Source organism: Dermacentor albipictus, chromosome 4 (assembly GCF_038994185.2).
Source record: "Dermacentor albipictus isolate Rhodes 1998 colony chromosome 4, USDA_Dalb.pri_finalv2, whole genome shotgun sequence".
Lineage (NCBI taxonomy): Eukaryota > Metazoa > Arthropoda > Arachnida > Ixodida > Ixodidae > Dermacentor > Dermacentor albipictus.
Genome location: NC_091824.1, coordinates 92477268 through 92498016, shown reverse-complemented (window position 1 = coordinate 92498016; position 20749 = coordinate 92477268). Strand labels below are relative to the sequence as shown.

The 20749-nt window shown below is 42.0% G+C and overlaps 2 protein-coding genes across 6 annotated transcripts in view; both read left to right on the top strand.

The window, feature by feature from the left end:
- Nucleotides 1-3975, top strand: part of LOC135897559 (polyamine-transporting ATPase 13A3-like) — a 44288-nt gene extending 40313 nt beyond the window's left edge. For 3 of the 4 annotated variants that reach the window (XM_070537241.1, XM_065426214.2, XM_070537242.1), the window contains 3 exons: nt 980-1063; nt 1155-1314; nt 3689-3975. In XM_070537241.1, the coding sequence (XP_070393342.1) occupies nt 980-1063; nt 1155-1314; nt 3689-3876 (432 nt within the window). In that variant the 3' untranslated portion in view covers nt 3877-3975. Of the gene's footprint in view, nt 1-979; nt 1064-1154; nt 1315-3688 lie in introns of those variants that run through there. The other variant, XR_010563081.2, reaches the window with a different exon arrangement.
- A 2739-nt stretch (nt 3976-6714) lies between these two features.
- LOC135897558 (ankyrin repeat and SOCS box protein 1-like) lies at nt 6715-19152 on the top strand. Of its 2 annotated transcripts, none has more exons than XM_065426213.2 (5): nt 6715-6886; nt 7954-8174; nt 9009-9194; nt 15988-16150; nt 18947-19152. In XM_065426213.2, the coding sequence occupies exons 1-5, from the start codon at nt 6877-6879 to the stop codon at nt 19132-19134; spliced, it is 768 nt and encodes a 255-aa protein (XP_065282285.1). In that variant the 5' UTR covers nt 6715-6876; the 3' UTR covers nt 19135-19152. The 2 variants fall into 2 exon arrangements, with proteins under 2 accessions (XP_065282285.1, XP_065282284.1); XM_065426212.2 differs by having other exon boundaries at nt 6720-7373.
- Nucleotides 19153-20749: the final 1597 nt, after the last annotated feature.

Here is a 20749-nt window from a genome sequence, read left to right as displayed (position 1 = left end):
GTTTGATGTAATAGTTCTGCGGAAACCCGCAAGATAGAGAGAAGTGATAATTAAAGGGAAAATCAGACAACCACCCGTTCGTAACAATTGCTACAAAGGAAACCCATACGGGTTTCTCGAAAGAAACGCCTCACAGTTGAAGGAAAATTTGTCCTGGCCTGGTACTCGAACCCGGCACCACCGCCTTTCCAGGGCAGCCGCTCTACCCTCTAAGCTAACCAGGTGGCTAGCAGATAGCAGGAGGAACCCGTATGGGGTTGAGGAACCTATACGGGTACATTTTGAGGAACCCATATGGGTTTCCTTTGTAGCAATTACTACTAACGGATGAATGTCTGATTTTCCTTTTAATTATCACTTCTCTCCACCTTGCGGGTTTCCGCAGAACTATTACATTGAACTCTTGCTTTTGCTTCAAGTTGTTGACAAATTTGACTTCGCCCTGCCATCTGCTAGCCGCCTGGTTAGCTCAGATGGTAGAGCGGCTGCCCCGGAAAGCCAATGGTCCCAGGTTCGAGTCCTGAGCCAGGACAAATTTTTCTTCAACTGCGAGGCTTTTCTTTCGAGGAACCCATATGGCTTTCCTTTGCAGCGATCGCTACGAATGGGTGGATGTCTGATTTTCCCTTTAATTACCTTGGAGAAGCACTTCGTACAGGATAAATTCAGTTCAGTGCGTGTTTTGTGACTGTGTCATAGACTCTGGTTTCACTCGGCTGTATTCATGCTGTCAGAGCACGCACGGCATGTTTACGTTGAGTGAGGCATCTCATGGTGAAAAACATGTCCAACTTTACTCTGTACTCTACTTTCAGATATTTAAACAAGAACAGCATTGCTCATAAATGCAAAAGCCAAATTTGCTTAAAAACCAATTGCCACAAGCAAGGGATATACACATATTTTTAAAAATTTTCTTTAGCATTTCACCTACTGACATGAAAAGCTCTTAAGATTGTCTTCACTCTCTTTCTTACAGTTTTTGGAGGCCCCACAGTATGAGTTCCATGCATTTCTTTTTGTGCTGTCTCTGCTCAACTTTATTTTTTCATATTTATGGGAGGTAAGATTTTGCCATTTCCCTTTTTTACATAACGATACTGTAGGCGGTTTTTCAAGAAATATGGCATACACATTCATGCCATGTCTTTCAGGTTTTCTTGATTCAACAGTTTCTATTTAACTTTGTCATGCCATGGCTTCATAACTGGAGGGGACCTTGTCACCTATATGAGAAGTTGGAACGGGACCTCATGGCCGATCCTTCATGGCCACCTGTCGGCACTGCTGTTAGCTCTGAGGATGAGCCTGCTTGTGAGTAACGTGATAACTGCATTTATTGTTATTGATGAACACTGTGTTCATTCTTTTTCAAGTCATAATGTGCTTTAAGCTGTCATGAATTGAGAAAACATTGTAGGCCATTGTAGGTAGTGAAGCCAGCTTCCTACAGCAAACATGTGTAAGCTAGTGTATGCATGCATAAGCTTTTAAGCCTTTTTGGGAGCATTCTTAAGAGATGTGATACAAGTTAGTTTTAGAAATAGGGAACCCAAAATTAGGGGACACGAACCATCAGGCATACAAAAGCACACCAAGAGTACCAAAGAATGCAAAAGGCTTACAATGGAGTTATGGCTTTTGTGATTGCTAAGCTAGTTGGGTACGCTATTTCTAAACTCTATATAGTTAACAAGGCTTATGTCTAATTTTCTATAAACAAAATCTTGAATTAGAGACTGTTTTTGGGTGACAATCTACACGCTTTATGACAATGTCTTTGTGGAGCACAGGCAGAAAGTTTTTCTTTTTCCGGAGGGGGGAGGGGGATCAGCTTTCCGAAACCCACCCATGTATGTGTGTATGTGTACATGTGTGTATGTATTAGCTTTGATAACAGTTTCACATTAAACTTCATGTGGCCTCAAAAAGTTGTTCACTTGGAAGAATTGTCTTATACTTTGCTATCATTAACACTGGTCCGCCTTTCCAGCGAAACTGCAGCCTTCTTTTTTTGCTGTGATTCCAAGTATAAGCGCTGCTGCACATGACTGCTGCAGATTCTGATTTCCAGTGAATCCGGCTTAGTCTCATTTCTGTTTATATGAGTGAATTATATATTTTTAATACCTCACCAAACATCACCATGCAAGTGGTGATGTTTCCATCCCTAAAAATTGTTGTAAATTATTAAAAGAGTTCTTATTTTTCATAAGTCATCAGCAGTGTCTTCTGTAAAGAGAAGCAATACTGAGACATGCATTTCATATGCTGTTGATAAAAAAACTCTGCAGAAGGGGTCACTGAAGTCTGCATGCTTTTTTTCTGGGTCAGGAAAGTCCGTAAGGCAATTTGAAGTGAGGTGAACATACAGCAACACATTCATTCTCTAGGTATAAGCTATCCACACCATTAGAAATAATTGGTCGGCTGCCTTTTTCTCTTCAAAGACATCATAAACTTTGTTCTATGTATATAGTTAAATATATGGTATCTGTGCATGGTGTCCACAGTGGAAATTTAAAAAAAAAGTGTTGGAAGAGAAAAAATACAGATAATGTAGCCGGGCCGGCGTTGGTGCTTCTAATGTGCTTGTCCTCCTATAGTCAGGATTTGCAGAAATAAAGCTACAGTATAAATTAAAAGCCGTGCACATCTGCACCGACGATGATGCAGTATGCAAACTAGAAGTGAGGCGTGCAGACAGGACACAAGAGTAGAGAAGTGGACAACACGAACGCCGCGGCGTTCGTGTTGTCCACTTCTCTACTCTTGTGTCCTGTCTGCACGCCTCACTTCTAGTTTGCATAATGAATCCTTACCAACTAGCTCAGCTTTCTGTCGTTCTAATGATGCAGTAAGCTCTTAGCCACAATGAAATTTTACAGCAAAGCTGTTAGCCTCTTGGCGGTTGGCATTTTTCGTGTCGGGTTTTTCATGTATGTTTTTTCATGTATGTCGGGTTTTTCGTTTTGTTTCGTGTGTGTTTTTTGTGTAGGTCTCCTAGGAGACCTAGGAGACCTACACCATGTTTACAAACAGCGATGGGCCTACTGCACCGTCGCATAGGCTCCGCCCAGATTTGCCACCCCCGCTTGCACGCTATAGGATGGCTCTTTTTAACTGAAAAGGTAGAGGCTACTCAAAAGAAACCCCAAATGATGTGGGTAACTCAGGGTTCTGTTACCCACATCATTTGGGGTTTACCCGCATCATTTGGGGGGGGGAGGTCTCCCCCTCTCCCCCATCGTTGGCGCCTATGCCGTGGAGTCAGCATTACTGTAACATAAAAAACACATCTGTATCCGAATAATTATTTTGCCAAGCGGTTCAAATATTAACATTGTCCCAGGAATTGCTCTCATAGATACCAGAATATTGAACAGCTGTAAGTGGCTGTTTATGGAACTGTGCTTCATGATTTGATGTTCTCCAAGCTAACTGCGCTTCAAAGCATATAAACATGGTTGGGCCTTTCTTCCAATGTGTACCACTCTCCATTACAAAATCAATTTGATCGATTGATTGAAGCAAATTTTTTTATTAATGGTGGACATACATTTCTCACATTGCATCATACATCTTCCACATTTCGAAGCTTCGAAATGGCATATAGTGCAAGATGTGTCAAGTCTACGGCATATAGTGTGCATTCACAATGCTCACCATGCAGATTATTTCATTCCAGCATCTCCTGAACATGACCCATCATCAGGACTCCTGAACTTGCCTACCAGTGGAAAACAAGCAGCGAAAATGAAGTTTCAGTGTGAAGAGATTCATGAAATGGGTGTGGTGGGTAGGCCCGCACTCACATTCTCCACATTTCGTGGTAGCAGCAAGAAACGCAAGAATGAAGCTTTGAGGCATGAGTAACCAAAGATATATAACTGTGAAAAATCTTTAAGTGTGATGCATATTTAAACAGCCATGTTATGCAGGCCAAAAGAAAAATGCAATGTAGGCACATACAAACATTGTGTGAAGTAATTGTGTGAAAATTGTGTGAATTGTGTGAAGCATTGTGTGAAGATGGGCTTCCGTCGAACCCTCAATTTCACAATCATTGTGTGATTCATATGTGAATGATAATTCACATGCATTTTTGTTCGTATGTAATAAAAATTGTTTTGATAGGTTGGCCTTGTGCCTCATTCTCATTTATACTTACAGGTCACATTATTTTCGTTTCTTGTTATTATAAAGAATTCAGGTCCCTGAAGCTGATGGTCAGGAGGACAAATAGAAATTTCTAATATGTAATTGAGTGTTTTGGATGTTTAATGTGATGGGTGAAATTGTTAATAACCAGCTGAGTATTTATTATCGATAAGACAAGCCATCAGACTACAAGCTAGGTAAGAGCACAGAATTGTAATTTTATTGGTCAACTTGTTTCTAAGAAAATTTGCTTGTGCTTATGTAATGATTGTTGTGTATCAGCATGTGATATACACTGATAAAATTCTTGCACATGACTAAAGTTAGCATTACTGGTTGAAACGAGATGAAGAGTAGTAGTAGTAGCTAGTGTAGCTAGTATTTATTGCATTTACTGAAAAGAACAAAAGAGGGATAAAAGGAACGGCCATGGGTGTCATAACTGCCCTGCTTTTAAGTGGACGCCTGAACTGTCCTTTGGCCATGGAGAGGATACAGGGTAAAGGACTAGAGAAAAGGGAGAGGAGAGTTAATAAAAACAGATGTTGCAAAAAAATAGCAAAAAGCACAACAAGAACAAATTAAGTAAATAAAAAATCTGTGGGAAGAAAAAAGCTACCAAATTCATATTTGAATAAGGCCTCATAATAGCTTTTATCATCTTCTAAGAACCCTATATGTGTATGTATTCTTATGAACACATACACGAATCTTTCTGAAACATTTTATTTTAATTGTTTACTTTTTAAGTGTTTTAGACATGCACCCTGCCTGAAAACGGCACTGCCATGTGCGGATGTAATTAGCCAACTGGCCTACGTACCTCTTGCGCATTATTCTATTCAGGCAGAATGCTGCAGTTCATTACTGTACAATTTCTCCTTTCCTCCTTCAACCCCTCTTTTGTCGCAAGCACTGGGACCATTCACCACATTCCAATAGAAAGCATACAATTTTTCAAAGAGGATTTGCTCACTAACACAAATTGCTCTTCCTGCTTCATAGTAGGCCAGGTTTTTCCATTTTCTATAAGTGGTTTATTATTAGAAGATAGAACTGTAGACCAAATGTTGATATGAACATGTTCACAGGACATTTAAGTTACCTAGTGTTTGGGCCAGTTGTGCGACGAAACCGGCATTTTATTCTATGTGGCCAAGATTCAGGGTTCCTCGCAGTATCTTCTAGCAAAAATAAACGTTAACCTACAATCGCTTCCATGTGCTACTTCAATAAATGGATGCAATACTTGCAAGGTTGATTACATATTTCCAAGGAATGCAAAGCTCGTAGCCAAACAGACACTAGTCGAACTTTTGAATTAATATCTTGAAGATTTTCCCTCATGCAAGGTAATACCCACAGACACCTCACATAAAGATATGAAATCGGCGATAGGCATTTGCTCTGAAACACTATCATGGAGCTTTAATTGCTATCCATCTGACGGATTATACTCCAATCTTTGTGGCCAAATCTATGGCCATTTGGTATGATCTATACAAAATTCGACCTGTCACACATAATATGGTTTGCAGACTACCTGTGAGTTCTTATGTCACTAGAAAGCACATATAATTCACTATATGCTATACCGTTTGCTACACTTTTCCATTCTACCTGTGAAATTCTGTTTTTGTGGATACCTGAACATTGTGGACAAGCACTTAATGAGATTGCAGACAGCTTGGCAAAGGTGCAGTGCTTGGTGGGCTAGTATGTTTTCTTATACCTAACCTCGTACCTAACAAGATGAAGATAACAAGAATTACTCGGTGGAAACTTGAGCCGCTTCAGTGGAAAAAGTGAGCCGCTTCTTGCTGCACCGGATTGCAGACATTTAGTGTTCCCCTAGAACATCTGGCCATATCCCTCTCAGCAATGCGAAGGTTTGATTATCCTTGCTATTACGATGTTGAATACTACAATTAGGTCTGCACATGAGTATATGTGGTCTACACTATCAAACCTTTGAGTGTGTCATGGGGATTAGAATCACTGGATCATTTCTTCCTCTATTGCCAAAACTATAATTCTGAAAGAATAACCTACTTAGAGCAACCCCTATCGTGTATGAGCCTTGCTCTCTCAACTAGTGATCAGTATTTTATCTTTTGATGCAATACCCTTTGGTCGAGCCCAAAAGGAAGTGTGTCAGGTTGCGCATATGAGTATGTCATTCATGTTAAACACCTTTTCTGATTATTAACACAGGATCACTTTTTTTTTTCATAATCTAGCAGTTTCGTCACAGATTGGCACTTTAAAAAAAAGAGAAAAGAAAATTTATAATCGTTATTATTTAAATGTAGGCATATAGTGCCGATCACCAAGTTAATGGGAAGCAAGGACTTTTTTCTATTGCGAAGCATGGTCAATCCTCCCTTGTGATATATATTATTTTCGACCATTATTTCTCGGTATTATAATTATACATATATATTTTAAATTTCGCGCCGAAGTTGCGTCACGATTTGGGTGTTGTGGCTCAAAACTTCTTGAGTTCAGTATTGTACCCTTGTATAATACCACGTAGAGCATCATTAGCTATATAGAACTCATTGGGCCTGAGCAGACGTGGTCAAAATAGTCAATAAAATAAATGACGCTAAGGTGAGATGGTGCGGGAACCATCAGGCGGCGTCGCCACCCGACCCGTCTTTCGTTTTCTCTTCACCAAGCCTCTCAAGCTAAGGACGCACGCCTTCTTTTGGTATGGTAGAAGGTTAGCAATTACTAATGTCGCTCACTTTAGTTTCCTGTCAAGTTTCACCCGTGATAATTAACGAAAAATCGCGAATGCCTGCAATGTGCGCGGCTCAGAAACGACGCGTCTGCAGCATCGCAAGCTCGTAGTACTGAGCGATTTTCGCGGTAAATATTTTGAAATGTATACAATCAACAGAAGATGCGAGAAGAAAGTGGAGCACGCGTCCTCGTGAAAGCGCGAGCGAGCGTTCCTATCGTCGGCGCCGTGGTTCGAGTTCTCTACATAGTAGCAGCGGCGACGCGAACGGCGCGTCCGTAAGCGAAACTGATGGTCGACATATCAGAATTTGCGATTGACCACGATGACGGAGACACTTGCGTGCACGCCGCAGCCTACGAAGGCTCTATCAGCCTGCTCGAGGAGCTTCTGGTGGCCCGCCCGGCTGAACTCAACCGACGAGTGCGACCATTCGGCGCGACACCTCTTCGTCTCGCTGTAACACGTGAGTGTTCGAAACACGCACTGCTGGATTAAATTACGGGATAACAAAGCAACCCTATGGCTCACACCTCTGGAGCCTCTTGCGAAGCGAATGTTAAAATCCCTTGCTGCTATGCCCGGTTACAGTGCCTAGAATACTGTAGCCCGGCGCAGCACACATATGCGTACGCCAGACCGTGGCCAGGCCATAATAACTAACTGGCCAAACCATCGGTACAATCGCCAGTAATTCTTTAAGTACTAAAAAAAAAAAAAGGTGCAAGGTATATGTTAAGGTTCGAGATATGCACGGCAATTATGTGTTAGAATTTTCTCTTCATGTCATAACTTTCTTTTTCTTTGTGGGCTCACGGATTTGCAATTTATTTCATTGCTATTTCACACGTACGACCAAATGCCAGGTGTAACGGCGTTCGCCACTGCATATGCATGCTTACATCGTCGATGCAAATTAAAAAGAAAAAAAATAAGCACCTTATTAGAAAACTTTATACATAGCTGTTATGCTTGAATATAGAAAAGCACAATAAATTAAATGGTACTTACGTCTAAATATGTTCTGAACATTATGTCCCATCTAGGTGGTAACTCTGGTACTGTGCGCTACCTCCTGAGGCAAGGTGCAGCTGTGGACCTACCAGACGTCAAGGCACAGACACCACTCCTCGTGGCCATCCAGAAAGAGTTTTCCGAATGCGTTAAGGCACTTTTGGAAGCTGGAGCAAATCCAAATGGGGACGCTGGGAATCGTAGCACCCCACTCCACACTGCAGCACAGAGAGGATACTTGGATGGTGTGAAGGTAATGCACCCTTTTTCATTTACAGCTGTAACCCTCGGAAGTATGTTATAGTCAGCATGCACGCTTCTGTGCACTATAGCTAAACAGTGGCCGAACAATTGAGTCATGTTGCTGGAACCAGCAATTCTACGACTGCTCTCCTTGGCAACATTCATACATTATAGCTCACTCTCCCCAGATGAAGGTGGGGGGAGTGAGCTGCCAAGGAAAGCAACTTCCCTGACATCGACAAATGTACCCCTTGTCGAAACACTGGCTCCAGCGACATGCCTTGTTCAACCACTGCCAGTCACTTCATCTGTCCCGTGATCTCTTGTCTTGTTTGACTTTCGTGCAAAGTAACATGAGTAGATGTGCTTAATTGCGAGAATTTGTGTGCTCCCAATTTAGAGAACAAATGTGGGCTTATTCCTAAGCCTCTGACAATATTGAGTGTGCTTTATCACCCATTATGTCTGTTAAAAGTGAGAATTTAGGCTAAAACTCATGCACATTTAATGGCGGGCTTTGTCACTGCTGTTTGTCTTTATGATTGTTTTTGCATTTTCGTGGCATTATTGTACACCTTTTCTGGAAGCACCTTAACCTCATATAAAACAGAGGTGTACAGGAAGTTAGGGACTTGAGGCGATAAACAGTGGTTAAACAAGGGATTTTTATGCAGCCAATGTTTTGACAAGCGGACTTGTAATGTTGGCTCCTGAGACATCCTCTATTCAAAAACTGTTCCTTACTTAGCTTCATGTGTCATATGCAAATACAAAGTGTTTGCTTCGTTTTGTGCTTGAGAAATGGATGCCGTATGTCACCCAGAGAGACATTCGCCTTTTGCAGCTGCTGCTGGCAAGTGGTGCTGAAACTGAGATTGAGCACCGGCTTCTGGGCTGTACACCAGGGCTTCCCCTTCATATCAGCGCCGCCTACCACCACTTTCCCTGCTACAGCTGCCTGCTCCTCAATGGTGCAGAACCAGACCTGCGTCACATCTCGAGTTCTGTGCCTCCGATTGTGCATGCACAGGTGCAAAAAGCTCATCTACTTTTGCGGTTCATTTGGTTCACTCAGATTTTGCCCTAGATTTGTTATATAGCCTCACTATAGCACAAGGCTATTATACTGTTTAGGAACATATTACAGTGACGGCTGCTATGTGTTTTCATGTCTAGACATGTTTGTCATTAGTAGAACAGGGGTGCTATAACGCAAAGCTATTCCAAACTTTCCTATTCCAATTCTGCAATCAGCACCTTGCGATTGGTCAAAAACTTTTTGGGACAGCCCCAACTTCGCCTGTCAGTCGCATGACGCCACAAAAACCGCGATAGCTCCTCATCTGATATGATGTGTGCACACTGATTATTCATGATTGGACCGAACAAAAGAAAAATAGTTATTTCTGAATCTACACCTTTTTTTCATTAGCCCTCAGCTATTGGGCAAAAGTTTTCGGACTGCACCCACTTTCCCTGCCTGTCGCGCTACGTCACAAAATCTTGAAAACTCCCCGTGTCAAAGTGACGTGTACACTTTAAAGATGCATTAATATGCCGAACAAAACTGAATTTCCTTCTTAATAGGCACAGGCTGCCCTGTTCTGAAAGGAATAAAATATGGCTTCCGCCGGTCGCTCAGACACTGGCTACTCGCACCTGCCGGAAAGCCTGGGTTTATTTGCGTGCAATAAAACTTTTTGCGTGGCAGTGTAACATTTTCGAGTACTTTTGGCACGTTTACAACCTCGCTCTGCGAACTCTTCTTTGCTGAGGATCCGTTTTAGCGGCATTTTTAACTGTCCGTTGCACGCCACCGCGATTTTTGACCAGCCACCACAAGCTAAGGAAAAGTAGACCAATTGCAGACGCCGGCAACACCCTCTTCATCCGGTTATCGATTTTCAGTACACTGGCTCGGCCCCATTGAATGCCTCTTCACTTGAGCTTGCTCCTCGCCTCTTGTCAGCCAATTAGATAAGACAAGCTACTCAGTGTAGGCAATGCTATTTGTTTTTAAAGCAAAAAAATGTAGCCTCCTATAAACGAGAAGAGCATTTGATTGGTCTGTCCAGACAGCCCTGTGGGTCACTGCCCAATGCTGGCATTGGCGGCTATGCAAATTTGATGTCAGGCGATTGGGATAAAAACATATTGGAATAGTTTTAAATTGTAGGGCCCCAGGCCACTGAACAATTTTAAAATAGAAAACTTGTTTGTGAATTCATCCATAGATGTTCATACTTTCTTCTTGCGCTATGTACAAACCGAAAAGACAAAAGGATGTGTACGGAAGACACGAACGGTTTGTCTGTGTTTTCTGTACGCATGCTTTCGTCTTTTCAATTTGTAAGTAGTGCAAAAAGAAAGTATAAACAGCCATCAACCAGCCCATTTTATGACACTTTTGAACTTCATGGATGTGTTTGCACGTATCAGTAGGCCATATCAAATAACTAGCTACCTTACACCCTCCGTAGTTGCATAGTTGCTTCAGGTATCTCTGTGCAAGTTGTGTAAACATTCCTTCAACACTTGTAACAGTTGGAAAGTATTACCACCAGTTACAAAGAATTCTAGTGCAGGCATATCTTTTTTAACCTAATATTGCCATTACCACAAAGTACATGTGCTACTTTGCGGTAATGACATTCTGGGGTCCATATCGTAAAGCATTATAATTGTTATAAAAGTGACTCGAAAAAAGTACCTAAGGGCAATCTCAAGGTAATGAGACTTGTACAAAAGTAGTTTTCAAAGGTCAATTTGGGAGAAAAAAATTGCGGAAGGCCGCTAAAGCAGAAGTTTAGTGGCTCTGTTAGCTGAAGCAGTTGTTTCTCCACCCGGTTTTGAGCAACGCATAAGGTTACCTTAGCGATAATTTAGGTAATCATTGGGACAAGTCATAGCACAAATACAAATAATTGCAAGAGCCAAGTGGCTGAACAGCTAACACTATACCTTGGCTGCTTTGGCAGCCTTCTACATTTTTTTGCTTCTGGCTCTTAAAAGCAAACATCTGCTGTCCAGCAAAGCTGCACAAAGGGCTTGCTGGTATGTCATAACTACAGACTTTGGGCTGCAAACTATACTAAGGCATTGGATAGGACACATGAAAATCATGTAAACACAAAAAGCACATGTGTGTGCATTGTTTTTATGTGGCTTGTCTGTATATTTCTGTAACGTTTACAACGCAGATATGGTAATCAGCTATTGATTTCACGTGTATATGCAATGCTGTGTACGTATGTATACGGTGTATCTCCAATATCTTGTTGCTCACTATCTTGAACAAGTCAGTATATGTGTGTGGCACGCCTGTTTAGTAGGTTATTTGAGGCCAGTTTATTCAATAACTTCTAGAATAGACTCAGAAACATATGATTCATATCTTTGCAATGAATAATCTATCGCACAGTTTCCCCCTATTCCCCCCCCCCCCCCTGGAAAGTTCTGAACAGAGCTCATGCAGTCCAGACTTGTCAGATTTAGAATATCAAAAATACTACTGTCAAAGTAAAAAAAAAATACCAAAGATTGCTTGAACGTAAAATAACTTTTACCCAGAACCCCACCATAGGATCTCTTTGTGGGAAAAATAGTCGATTACTGATTATGTTGATCGTTTAATAGAGATTGGCATAAGGAATTGGCAGACTTTTCTCTCTAAAACTGCTGTGAACAGGCAATCTACTCCATAGTCACAGCAAGAAGAATCTGCATCACAGGCTAATGTTTTTTATGTTTATTCATGAAATATTCACATCATCATCATCATCATCAGCCTACTTACGCCCACCATACCATACTTCTCCCATACTTCTCCAACTACCCCGGTCATGTACTAATTGTGGCCATGTTGTCCCTGCAAATGTCTTAATGTCATCCGCCCACCTAACTTTCTGCTGCCCCCTGCTACGCTTCCCTTCCCTTGGAATCCAGTCCGTAACCCTTAGTGACCATCGGTTATCTTCCCTCCTCATTACATGTCCGGCCCATGCCCATTTCTTTTTCTTGATTTCAACTAAGATGTCGTTTACCCGCGTTTGTTGCCTCACCCAATCTGCTCTTTTCTTATCCCTTAACATTACACCCATCATTCTTCTTTCCATAGCTCGTTGCGTCGTCCTCAATTTCAGCAGAACCCTTTTCGTAAGCCTCCAGGTTTCTGCCCCATATGTGAGTACTGGTAACACACAGCTGTTATACACTTTCCTTTTGAGGGATAGTGGCAACCTGCTGTTCATGATTTGAGAATGCCTGCCAAACGCACCCCAGCCCATTCTTATTCTTCTGGTTATTTCAGTCTCATGATCCGGATCCGTGGTCACTACCTGCCCTAAGTAGATGTATTCCCTTACCACTTCCAGTGCTTCGCTACCTATCGTAAACTGCTGTTCTCTTCCGAGACTGTTAAACAATACTTTAGTTTTCTGTAGATTAATTTTCAGACCCACCCTTCTGCTTTGCCTCTCCAGGTCAGTGAGCATGCATTGCAATTGGTCTCCTGAGTTACTAAGCAAGGCAATATCATCAGCGAATCGCAAGTTGCTAAGGTATTCTCCATCAACATTTATCCCCAATTCTTCCCACTCCAGGCCTCTGAATACCTCCTGTAAACATGCTGTGAATAGCATTGGAGAGATCGTATCTCCCTGTCTGACGCCTTTCTTTATAGGGATTTTGTTGCTTTCTTTGTGGAGGACTACGGTGGCTGTGGAGCCGCTATAGATATCTTCCAGTATTTTTACATATGGCTCATCTACACCCTGATTCCGTAATGCCTCCATGACTGCTGAGGTTTCGACTGAATCAAACGCTTTCTCGTAATCAATGAAAGCTATATATAAGGGTTGGTTATATTCTGCACATTTCTCTATCACTTGATTGATAGTGTGAATATGGTCTATTGTTGAGTAGCCTTTACGGAATCCTGCCTGGTCCTTTGGTTGACAGAAGCCTAAGGTGTTCCTGATTCTATTTGCGATTACCTTAGTAAATACTTTGTAGGCAACGGACAGTAAGCTGATCGGTCTATAATTTTTGAAGTCTTTGGCGTCCCCTTTCTTATGGGTTAGGATTATGTTAGCGTTCTTCCAAGATTCCGGTACGCTCGAGGTTATGAGGCATTGCGTATACAGGGTGGACAGTTTCTCTAGAACAATCTGACCACCATCCTTCAACAAATCTGCTGTTACCTGATCCTCCCCAGCTGCCTTCCCCCTTTGCATAGCTCCTAAGGCTTTCTTTACTTCTTCTGGCGTTACCTGTGGGATTTCGAATTCCTCTAGGCTATTCTCTCTTCCACTATCGTCGTGGGTGCCACTGGTACTGTATAAATCTCTATAGAACTCCTCAGCCACTTGAACTATCTCATCTATATTAGTAACTATATTGCCGGCTTTGTCTCTTAACGCACACATCTGATTCTTGCCTATTCCTAGTTTCTTCTTCACTGTTTTTAGGCTTCCTCCGTTCCTGAGAGCTTGTTCAATTCTATCCATATTATAGTTCCTGATGTCCGCTGTCTTACGTTTGCTGATTAACTTAGAAAGTTCTGCCAGTTCTATTCTAGCTGTATGGTTAGAGGTTTTCATACATTGGCGTTTCTTGATCAGATCTTTTGTCTCCTGCGATAGCTTACTGGTTTCCTGTCTAACGGCGTTACCACAGACTTCTATTGCGCACTCCTTAATGATGCCCATGAGATTGTCGTTCATTGCTTCAACACTAAGGTCCTCTTCCTGAGTTAAAGCCGAATACCTGTTCTGTAACTTGATCCGGAATTCCTCTAGTTTCCCTCTTACCGCTAACTCATTGATTGGCTTCTTGTGTACCAGTTTCTTCCGTTCTCTCCTCAAGTCTAGGCTAATTCGAGTTCTTACCATCCTATGGTCACTGCAGCATACCTTGCCGAGCACGTCTACATCTTGTATGATGCCAGGGTTTGCGCAGAGTATGAAGTCGATTTCATTTCTAGTCTCACCATTCGGGCTCCTCCACGTCCACTTTCGACTAACCCGCTTGCAGAAAAAGGTATTCATTATCCGCATATTATTCTGTTCTGCAAACTCTACTAATAATTCTCCTCTGCTATTCCTAGAGCCTATGCCATATTCCCCCACTGACTTGTCTCCAGCCTGCTTCTTGCCTACCCTGGCATTGAAGTCGCCCATCAGTATAGTGTATTTTGTTTTGACTTTACCCATCGCCGATGCCACGTCTTCATAAAAGCTTTCGACTTCCTGGTCATCACGACTGCATGTAGGGGCATAGACTTGTACCACCTTCAATTTGTACCTCTTATTAAGTTTCACAACAAGACCTGCCACCCTCTCGTTAATGCTATAGAATTCCTGTATGTTACCAGCTATTTCCTTATTAATAAGGAATCCGACTCCTAGTTCTCGTCTTTCCGCTAAGCCCCGGTAACACAGTAAAAAAATATGAAATAGTCACATAATGGCTCCCAAAGTTTTGATTGCCATTATAAATTGGCTCTATGAGTTAGTGACTCTGCTGCATGAGTACGTTCATGTAATCTATAAATCTAAAAAATCAGGCTAGGAAAATTCAGTCAGCGACTGCTGAAATAGACACAAATGAAAATCGTAAAATTATTGGTACTACATGCAAATGGCAACAATCGTAAACAAGATCTAAAGAGCAGGCATTTTATAATAAAATCATAAAGTTGGCAGGTATCTGCAGTCTGAGAGAGAGGGAGAGAAAAACAAGAAATGGCACATGTTTTTAGCTTGTGGAGCTCTTGCGCATACTTTCTAGTTACAAAGCTTTCATAATATCTTGAAACTGGTGGTAGGATCCTTACTTATTGGACATGCATTGATCATAGTCTGGCTTGTTTGACAATTTTCATATATGTACTTAAGTTTAGCTCTAAGTTGGAGATCTTGCTGTCATTTATCACCCAATTTCTGATGTCCACAAATGCGACAGATCTTGGCTAGTAAAAGCTATAATTTTGTCTTGAAATACCCCATTTTGAATGATTGGAGACCAACATCACTGAAATGACTGATATATCAGCAAGCTCAAGAGGAATTTCTGGACCTTGTCAAAGCTATAATCATGGTATCACAAGTAAATCTCTAGTTTAAGGCAACTCCCATACCTATCAACGTTGTCACCTGATATTTGTTTATGCAGGGCCTTGACATGCGAATATGTGTTCTGCTTTAAAGGAGTACCAACGTGGCATGTGTTACTTTTCATATTTCTTTTCTTTTAAAGGAAAGTTCAAACCCTTTAAACCCTATAAAAGATAGTGCTGGTGCCAGGGCACCCTAAATGGTTTATTGTAATCCCTGTTTCTGTGGGCCAATTTTTGTTTCAATACTCGGGAGGTGGATGCGTCATGATGTCATTGCACACTGGCTTACTCCGTTCTTTCGATTGCTGCCAGTTCCGAACGCAAGTGCAGCTATAAGAAATGCTTGCACCACGTGTTAATTTTGTTTTGAGCCGCATCATCATACCTAGCCTTGTTGCTACATGATGTCATCAAATTTTGCTCTTTGTCATGACATCACGCTAATGTCAGTGATGCCATGTCCGTCATTCGAGATTAGCTTTAGTATCACGTTGAAATATCTTACAAAAGTCTTTCAACCAATGTTTTTGCACGTGAGAAACATGTGGTAGAGATTACACAACTTAAGAAATTATGTATCGGTATTTGTTTAAGGTTGCTGCTGTGAGCTTGAAACTTCATATGCTGTTTGCAGACGCGCGCTAATGCTGTATTCAGCTGTAAGACCTGCCTTCCAAACTGATGGCACTGCATGGCTATGGCTCAGGTCTCCTTAGCTCATGTTCTGGTGAAGCACCACTGCCCAAGTCGCTTTGCAGTCCTCTTGTCCGAATTTGGAGGTCACCTTTGGCAGCGTGATGTCCGAGGACAGTTGGCCACACAACTGCCCCAGGATGGCCCTTGCAAGTTGCTCTTCCAGCAGCTGATAGGTATGTGACACTCAGAGGCCTTACTCGTCATTGTACGGGCATCATGAAGCTAAGAATTGGGACTGTATTTTGGTCACTCGAGGATGGCACTCACTCTTCACGCTGCAGAAGACGGTCCGTATTTTCCGTATTTCACTTTCAAACCTTTTCAAACTTGGCAAAGAAAGCAAGAAGAAACCATTTAAAAGATTATTTATTCACAGATTGTTAGAGAAAATTATTTCACCTGTATTTGTAAGTTACTCTTCCACAATACAAAGAAAGTCATTCTTGCCATTAGTAGAGACTTGGTGTGCCAGAAAAGCCGTAATAACAAAGGTGGGTGGCTACGCTGCCTTGAAATTTTTTCACCAGCTTGTTGTGACATCATGGATATTGGTGGCATTTGTTCGGGCTCAATTAACTTTTTATTGGTAAAATCAACTGTATTGTATTCTGAAAGAGACAAAGACTGAACTTGGCAAATTTCAAGAAATTTCAGTGAACCACAACGGCTCAAATAGAAAAAATTGTGTTGCAATCCATCAGAGAAAATAAAATCCTTCTTCTTCCCTTTTGATAATCAACCTATTATTCTTCATAATTAACGAAAATATAGTTCCCCCCAAAATACCTTATTAGTCTAATATGATAAGTGCTTTTCTTTAGTGTCCCTCTAATGTATCTCTGTCACCACCGTTTGTGTGCCTACAACAACTTAGGTTTCCGCATGTGTGAAGCTAGTGCCATTATCCCTTTTTTCTTGTCCAAGCATCCAGTCTTCCCACCATCTATGGCTGCTGTCATTACTCAGTCCTCCCAAAATGAGTCTATACGATGCCATTCATTGTGTTGGACCCATGTGCTGGCTAGCCACAGGAAAAAGAAAGCAGATACAATTAGAGGATGATTGCCAAGGCTAAGTGATAGCTTCCCAGTAGACCTGCTGAGAGATGCTGCTGAGGACACTTGTTGGGTTGGCTGTGTTGACTAAAGCTATGAGGTGTGTGGGTGCTGTGACATTGCACTGTCTCCATGGCTGGTTCACATTACACTATAAAGCACAACAAAACTGTTGCAAGGATACACACAGAGCACTGGTATCAGGATCAGCGTTCCAAATCATGACATTTGATTGTGCTTTCCTTGGAATTGGGCCAACTTTGATTATGCCATTTCTAGGATTAGCCCAGTTTACTTGGCCAGATGGCAGTCCATGCAAAGTGGGGGAGTAGGCAATGAAAGCTAAGTGAAAAGTGTATGGTTCCTGCATGACTCCCCATCTGGTGCCCATGAATGGTGTACATGCATCTCAATTTATGAGCCATTGTCGCTTTGGCTGCAATTTTCCTAGTGCCTTAGTCATTTCTTGGCTCAGAACAAAAACAAATGTTTTTAGGATGGGGTCATTATGTCTTCTTTGTCCCTTTAAAGAAAAATATGTGAAGTATGTGTAGCGTTAAAGGATCTTTTCCAGGAAACATTTTTAAAGTGCATTTTGTGCAAGGGGAGTTATTAAAATCAAATGTACCCACCAGTCATTTGCAGGATTGCTCTTCTTTTTGTCATTTCTAGTGTGCTGGAGGCTGTTTTGGGGCAGGGCAATGCCTGCAATGCTACCTATCTCCTCCTCCCCAGCTGTACGTCATCGTATCAAGCTTTGGTATCAGCAGATGATGCCAGTATATGATGTCAATGCCATATTTGATAGCTTTTCATTCTGTTTCATCAACCCTTGCAGTAGCTGTAGACACACATTGTCTGATTATTGATTAAGAACACACCTACTGTTGCTAAACATGGTACTTAGCTACCACACGTCTGAATTGCAAGCTGTTTCAAACACATGAGAGGTATAGCCCATTGAAGCATGCATAAAGTTCTCTGCTGAGAATAGATGGAACAATGGCTTGTTCTTCATCAAGATGATACCACAGCACATGCACTGGCATGAAAGTCACCAAAGCATGGAGGCACACAAAAAGATAGACAAAAAGCAGCACTTTGAGGACATAGCCCAACTCGTGTGAGATGACTGTCTCTTGGAACTGGAAATGTAGAACTGAACTTAATTTCGCTTTTTAAGATGGTGGACAATTATAATTGTTGTCAAAGTTGCGCTGAATAATAATAGCATTGTTGTTGTTCTTGCTCTTTCTGGAAGCACCTGTCGGTCATGCTGTCTCAAGAAACCTGGCCAAAACTTACTGTGTTTGAATTAATAAACCCAAGAGGGTTGCATGCATGAAGCAGCAGTAGCACGAATGCCATTTGGCTCAGCTGCTCACAATAGAAAAGTCTTGTGACTGGGCAGATTTATTTACCTCACCCAAAAGGCATTGAAGATCTGGATGTGAGTGGCAGCCTAATTGCCTGATGTGCAGTGGCTCCTATCAGTGCATGTTGTCTGGCAATGGCAGATTTATTGAGCATCACTGCAAGTGATGAGCACTCACAATAGATGCCATGCTGTTAAGCAGCAACACAATGCAGTTTGGTCACCTCTGCGGTGTACAGACTCTTGCTTCCGATGTCTAGCTTAGCTAAACCACTCGACTGCGCTGATGGGCTTTACCTAGTTATGTATTAAAACCTACGTTCCCCGAGGTGTTCCACAGAACTTCTATTGCTAAGAACAGCTATTCTTGCTGTGTTTGCATGTATGGAAAGCTTAGCAATTGCATGCTTGAAAGCAATGTTGGGCCCCTCCCGAATACAACCGCATCATGCTTAACTTCTCTTGTGTGTGGTTTCATAAGTTCATTGGGAGTAGTGCTTGTTCATAAGCAAACAAAACATCTTTGATCATTTTTACAGACAAGCCACGGTCACTACAGTCCATCTGCAGGGTTGCCATACGAAGAGCAGTTGGAAGGCAGAGACTCAAGTACCTCAAAAGCTTGCCTGTCCCCTTGAATGTGTACAGATTTCTTATATATGCGGACTTGATTCCTAATGCATGTGAGCTAATAGCTGTCTCTGAGTATACTATGACTTTCAAATAAATTATTTTCGTGCCTTAAGTCCCGCTGATGGCGTTTCCGGGGTATTTCATTCAAGCCGAAGTTCTTGAAAGAAATTTGTTCTTGTAACTATAATAGGTTATGTACTTTTTCAGAGTACTCTGTACTGAAGAAATTCATGCTGTGATATCCTACAGTGAAAGCTGAAATTTCTGAATAGTACAACAGTTGCTTGTGATACCCCTGCTGTCTGTTATTCATCCTGTGGTGCAATTGTAATGGTGTAGTTATGCCTCCAGTGGCCATGTATGTATTGTGATTGAAAGCACAACTCAAAATCGGCCTCAACATGGCCAGATGGAACTAAGTATGCATTTGAGGCAAATGGCTGGCATTACTAGCCAAAAGATATAGTTTGCAGCGTTACAGCTGCACTGAATTAAACTGGCCGATGACTTTTTGACTGGATCACAACTGCATCCCACTGCTGTTGAAGGTTGCTGATCTACACGTGCTGATCTGTGTCACCACCTGCATGGGTATTGCTCACAGTCTCCATTTTTTATATTTTTCTGAGCAATGTCTAAAGGCATGTTCTAGGGCCTATTTTCTATTGCAGCACATTCTAGGTGCAAGTGCTTGTCTACTCATTATGATTAAGGGGTGCTGCAACACCTTTTGTTCAAGACTGGAGTGAGTGTGATGCTTATCTTGAAATGATTATCTTGCCACAAAAGTTTTTGAAGAGGACATAAGAATAACGGAGATATAAAGAGTGCAATGTTTAATTTCCCCATTCCTCCTTAATGCAACATTTCCTCCCAGCTTGGGCAGTGACAGCAACAATGCCTGGCCTGTTGCCCCCTTATTTTTTCTTTCTGCGGTGCACTTATGGTAACCATTCAGGGTTGGCATCTGACAGACGCCAAAGAGCGACAAAGGAGGTGTGACAAGATGGGTGGATGCTTGGGATTAACTCATGGTCATGAATATTTGCCCATTGGCTAGTGTTTATGGACTGTTTGCACGGGTCTGTGACCTCAAGGGCAGCACGCACAAAGGAGGCCTCAAGAGCTGCAGGAGAGAGCGAACAATCTCATAATGTGGACTGCAGACATGCAGCAGAATATTTGGCTTGCATGTTCATTGTCCACAGATTGTGAATCTTTTTATCGTGCTCGAAAAGTGTTATAGACCCCTTTAAAGGTGCCTAAAAGAATATTGTTTCATTACACACATAAAAATAAGTTGTACTGGGACATCTTGGGTGCACTTTATCTGCAATAGTAGTGCCATTTAGCTGAGGCAAAATCGCTCTGTACAGTTCTTGGCAATAAGCCTAAGTACTGTGACAACAAAATTGGTAGTTTCAGTTGAAGTACTAAAAGCGATAGCAAGATCTATCGTGGCACTGTAGGTGTCTCAGAATGCAGGCACGACGAGCGCTGCCAGGGGCATTGCCGCCGTCGCATCTTGCAGATGCACTTCATGAGACCGAAGGAAAGCAGTTGGCGCTTGTCAGTGCGTCAGTGCCCTAGGAAAGAATTGGATCGATTTAGCTTGATGCTGACTGTCCCTTGCTGCTCATACCAGTGTATGCACCATGGTATGGCATGTACACAGCTGCTCAGCAGGACCACTAATTTGTGTGTGCACA

Bases quoted from the DNA above. Each gene is read 5' to 3' on its own strand.
- LOC135897558 (XM_065426212.2), top strand. From the start codon at position 7,199: ATGGTCGACATATCAGAATTTGCGATTGACCACGATGACGGAGACACT. The intron at 9,195-15,987 runs GTGCAAAAAGCT...GCTATGGCTCAG, and splicing joins CTCCGATTGTGCATGCACAG to GTCTCCTTAGCTCATGTTCT. The intron at 16,151-18,946 runs GTATGTGACACT...TCATTTTTACAG, and splicing joins GCTCTTCCAGCAGCTGATAG to ACAAGCCACGGTCACTACAG.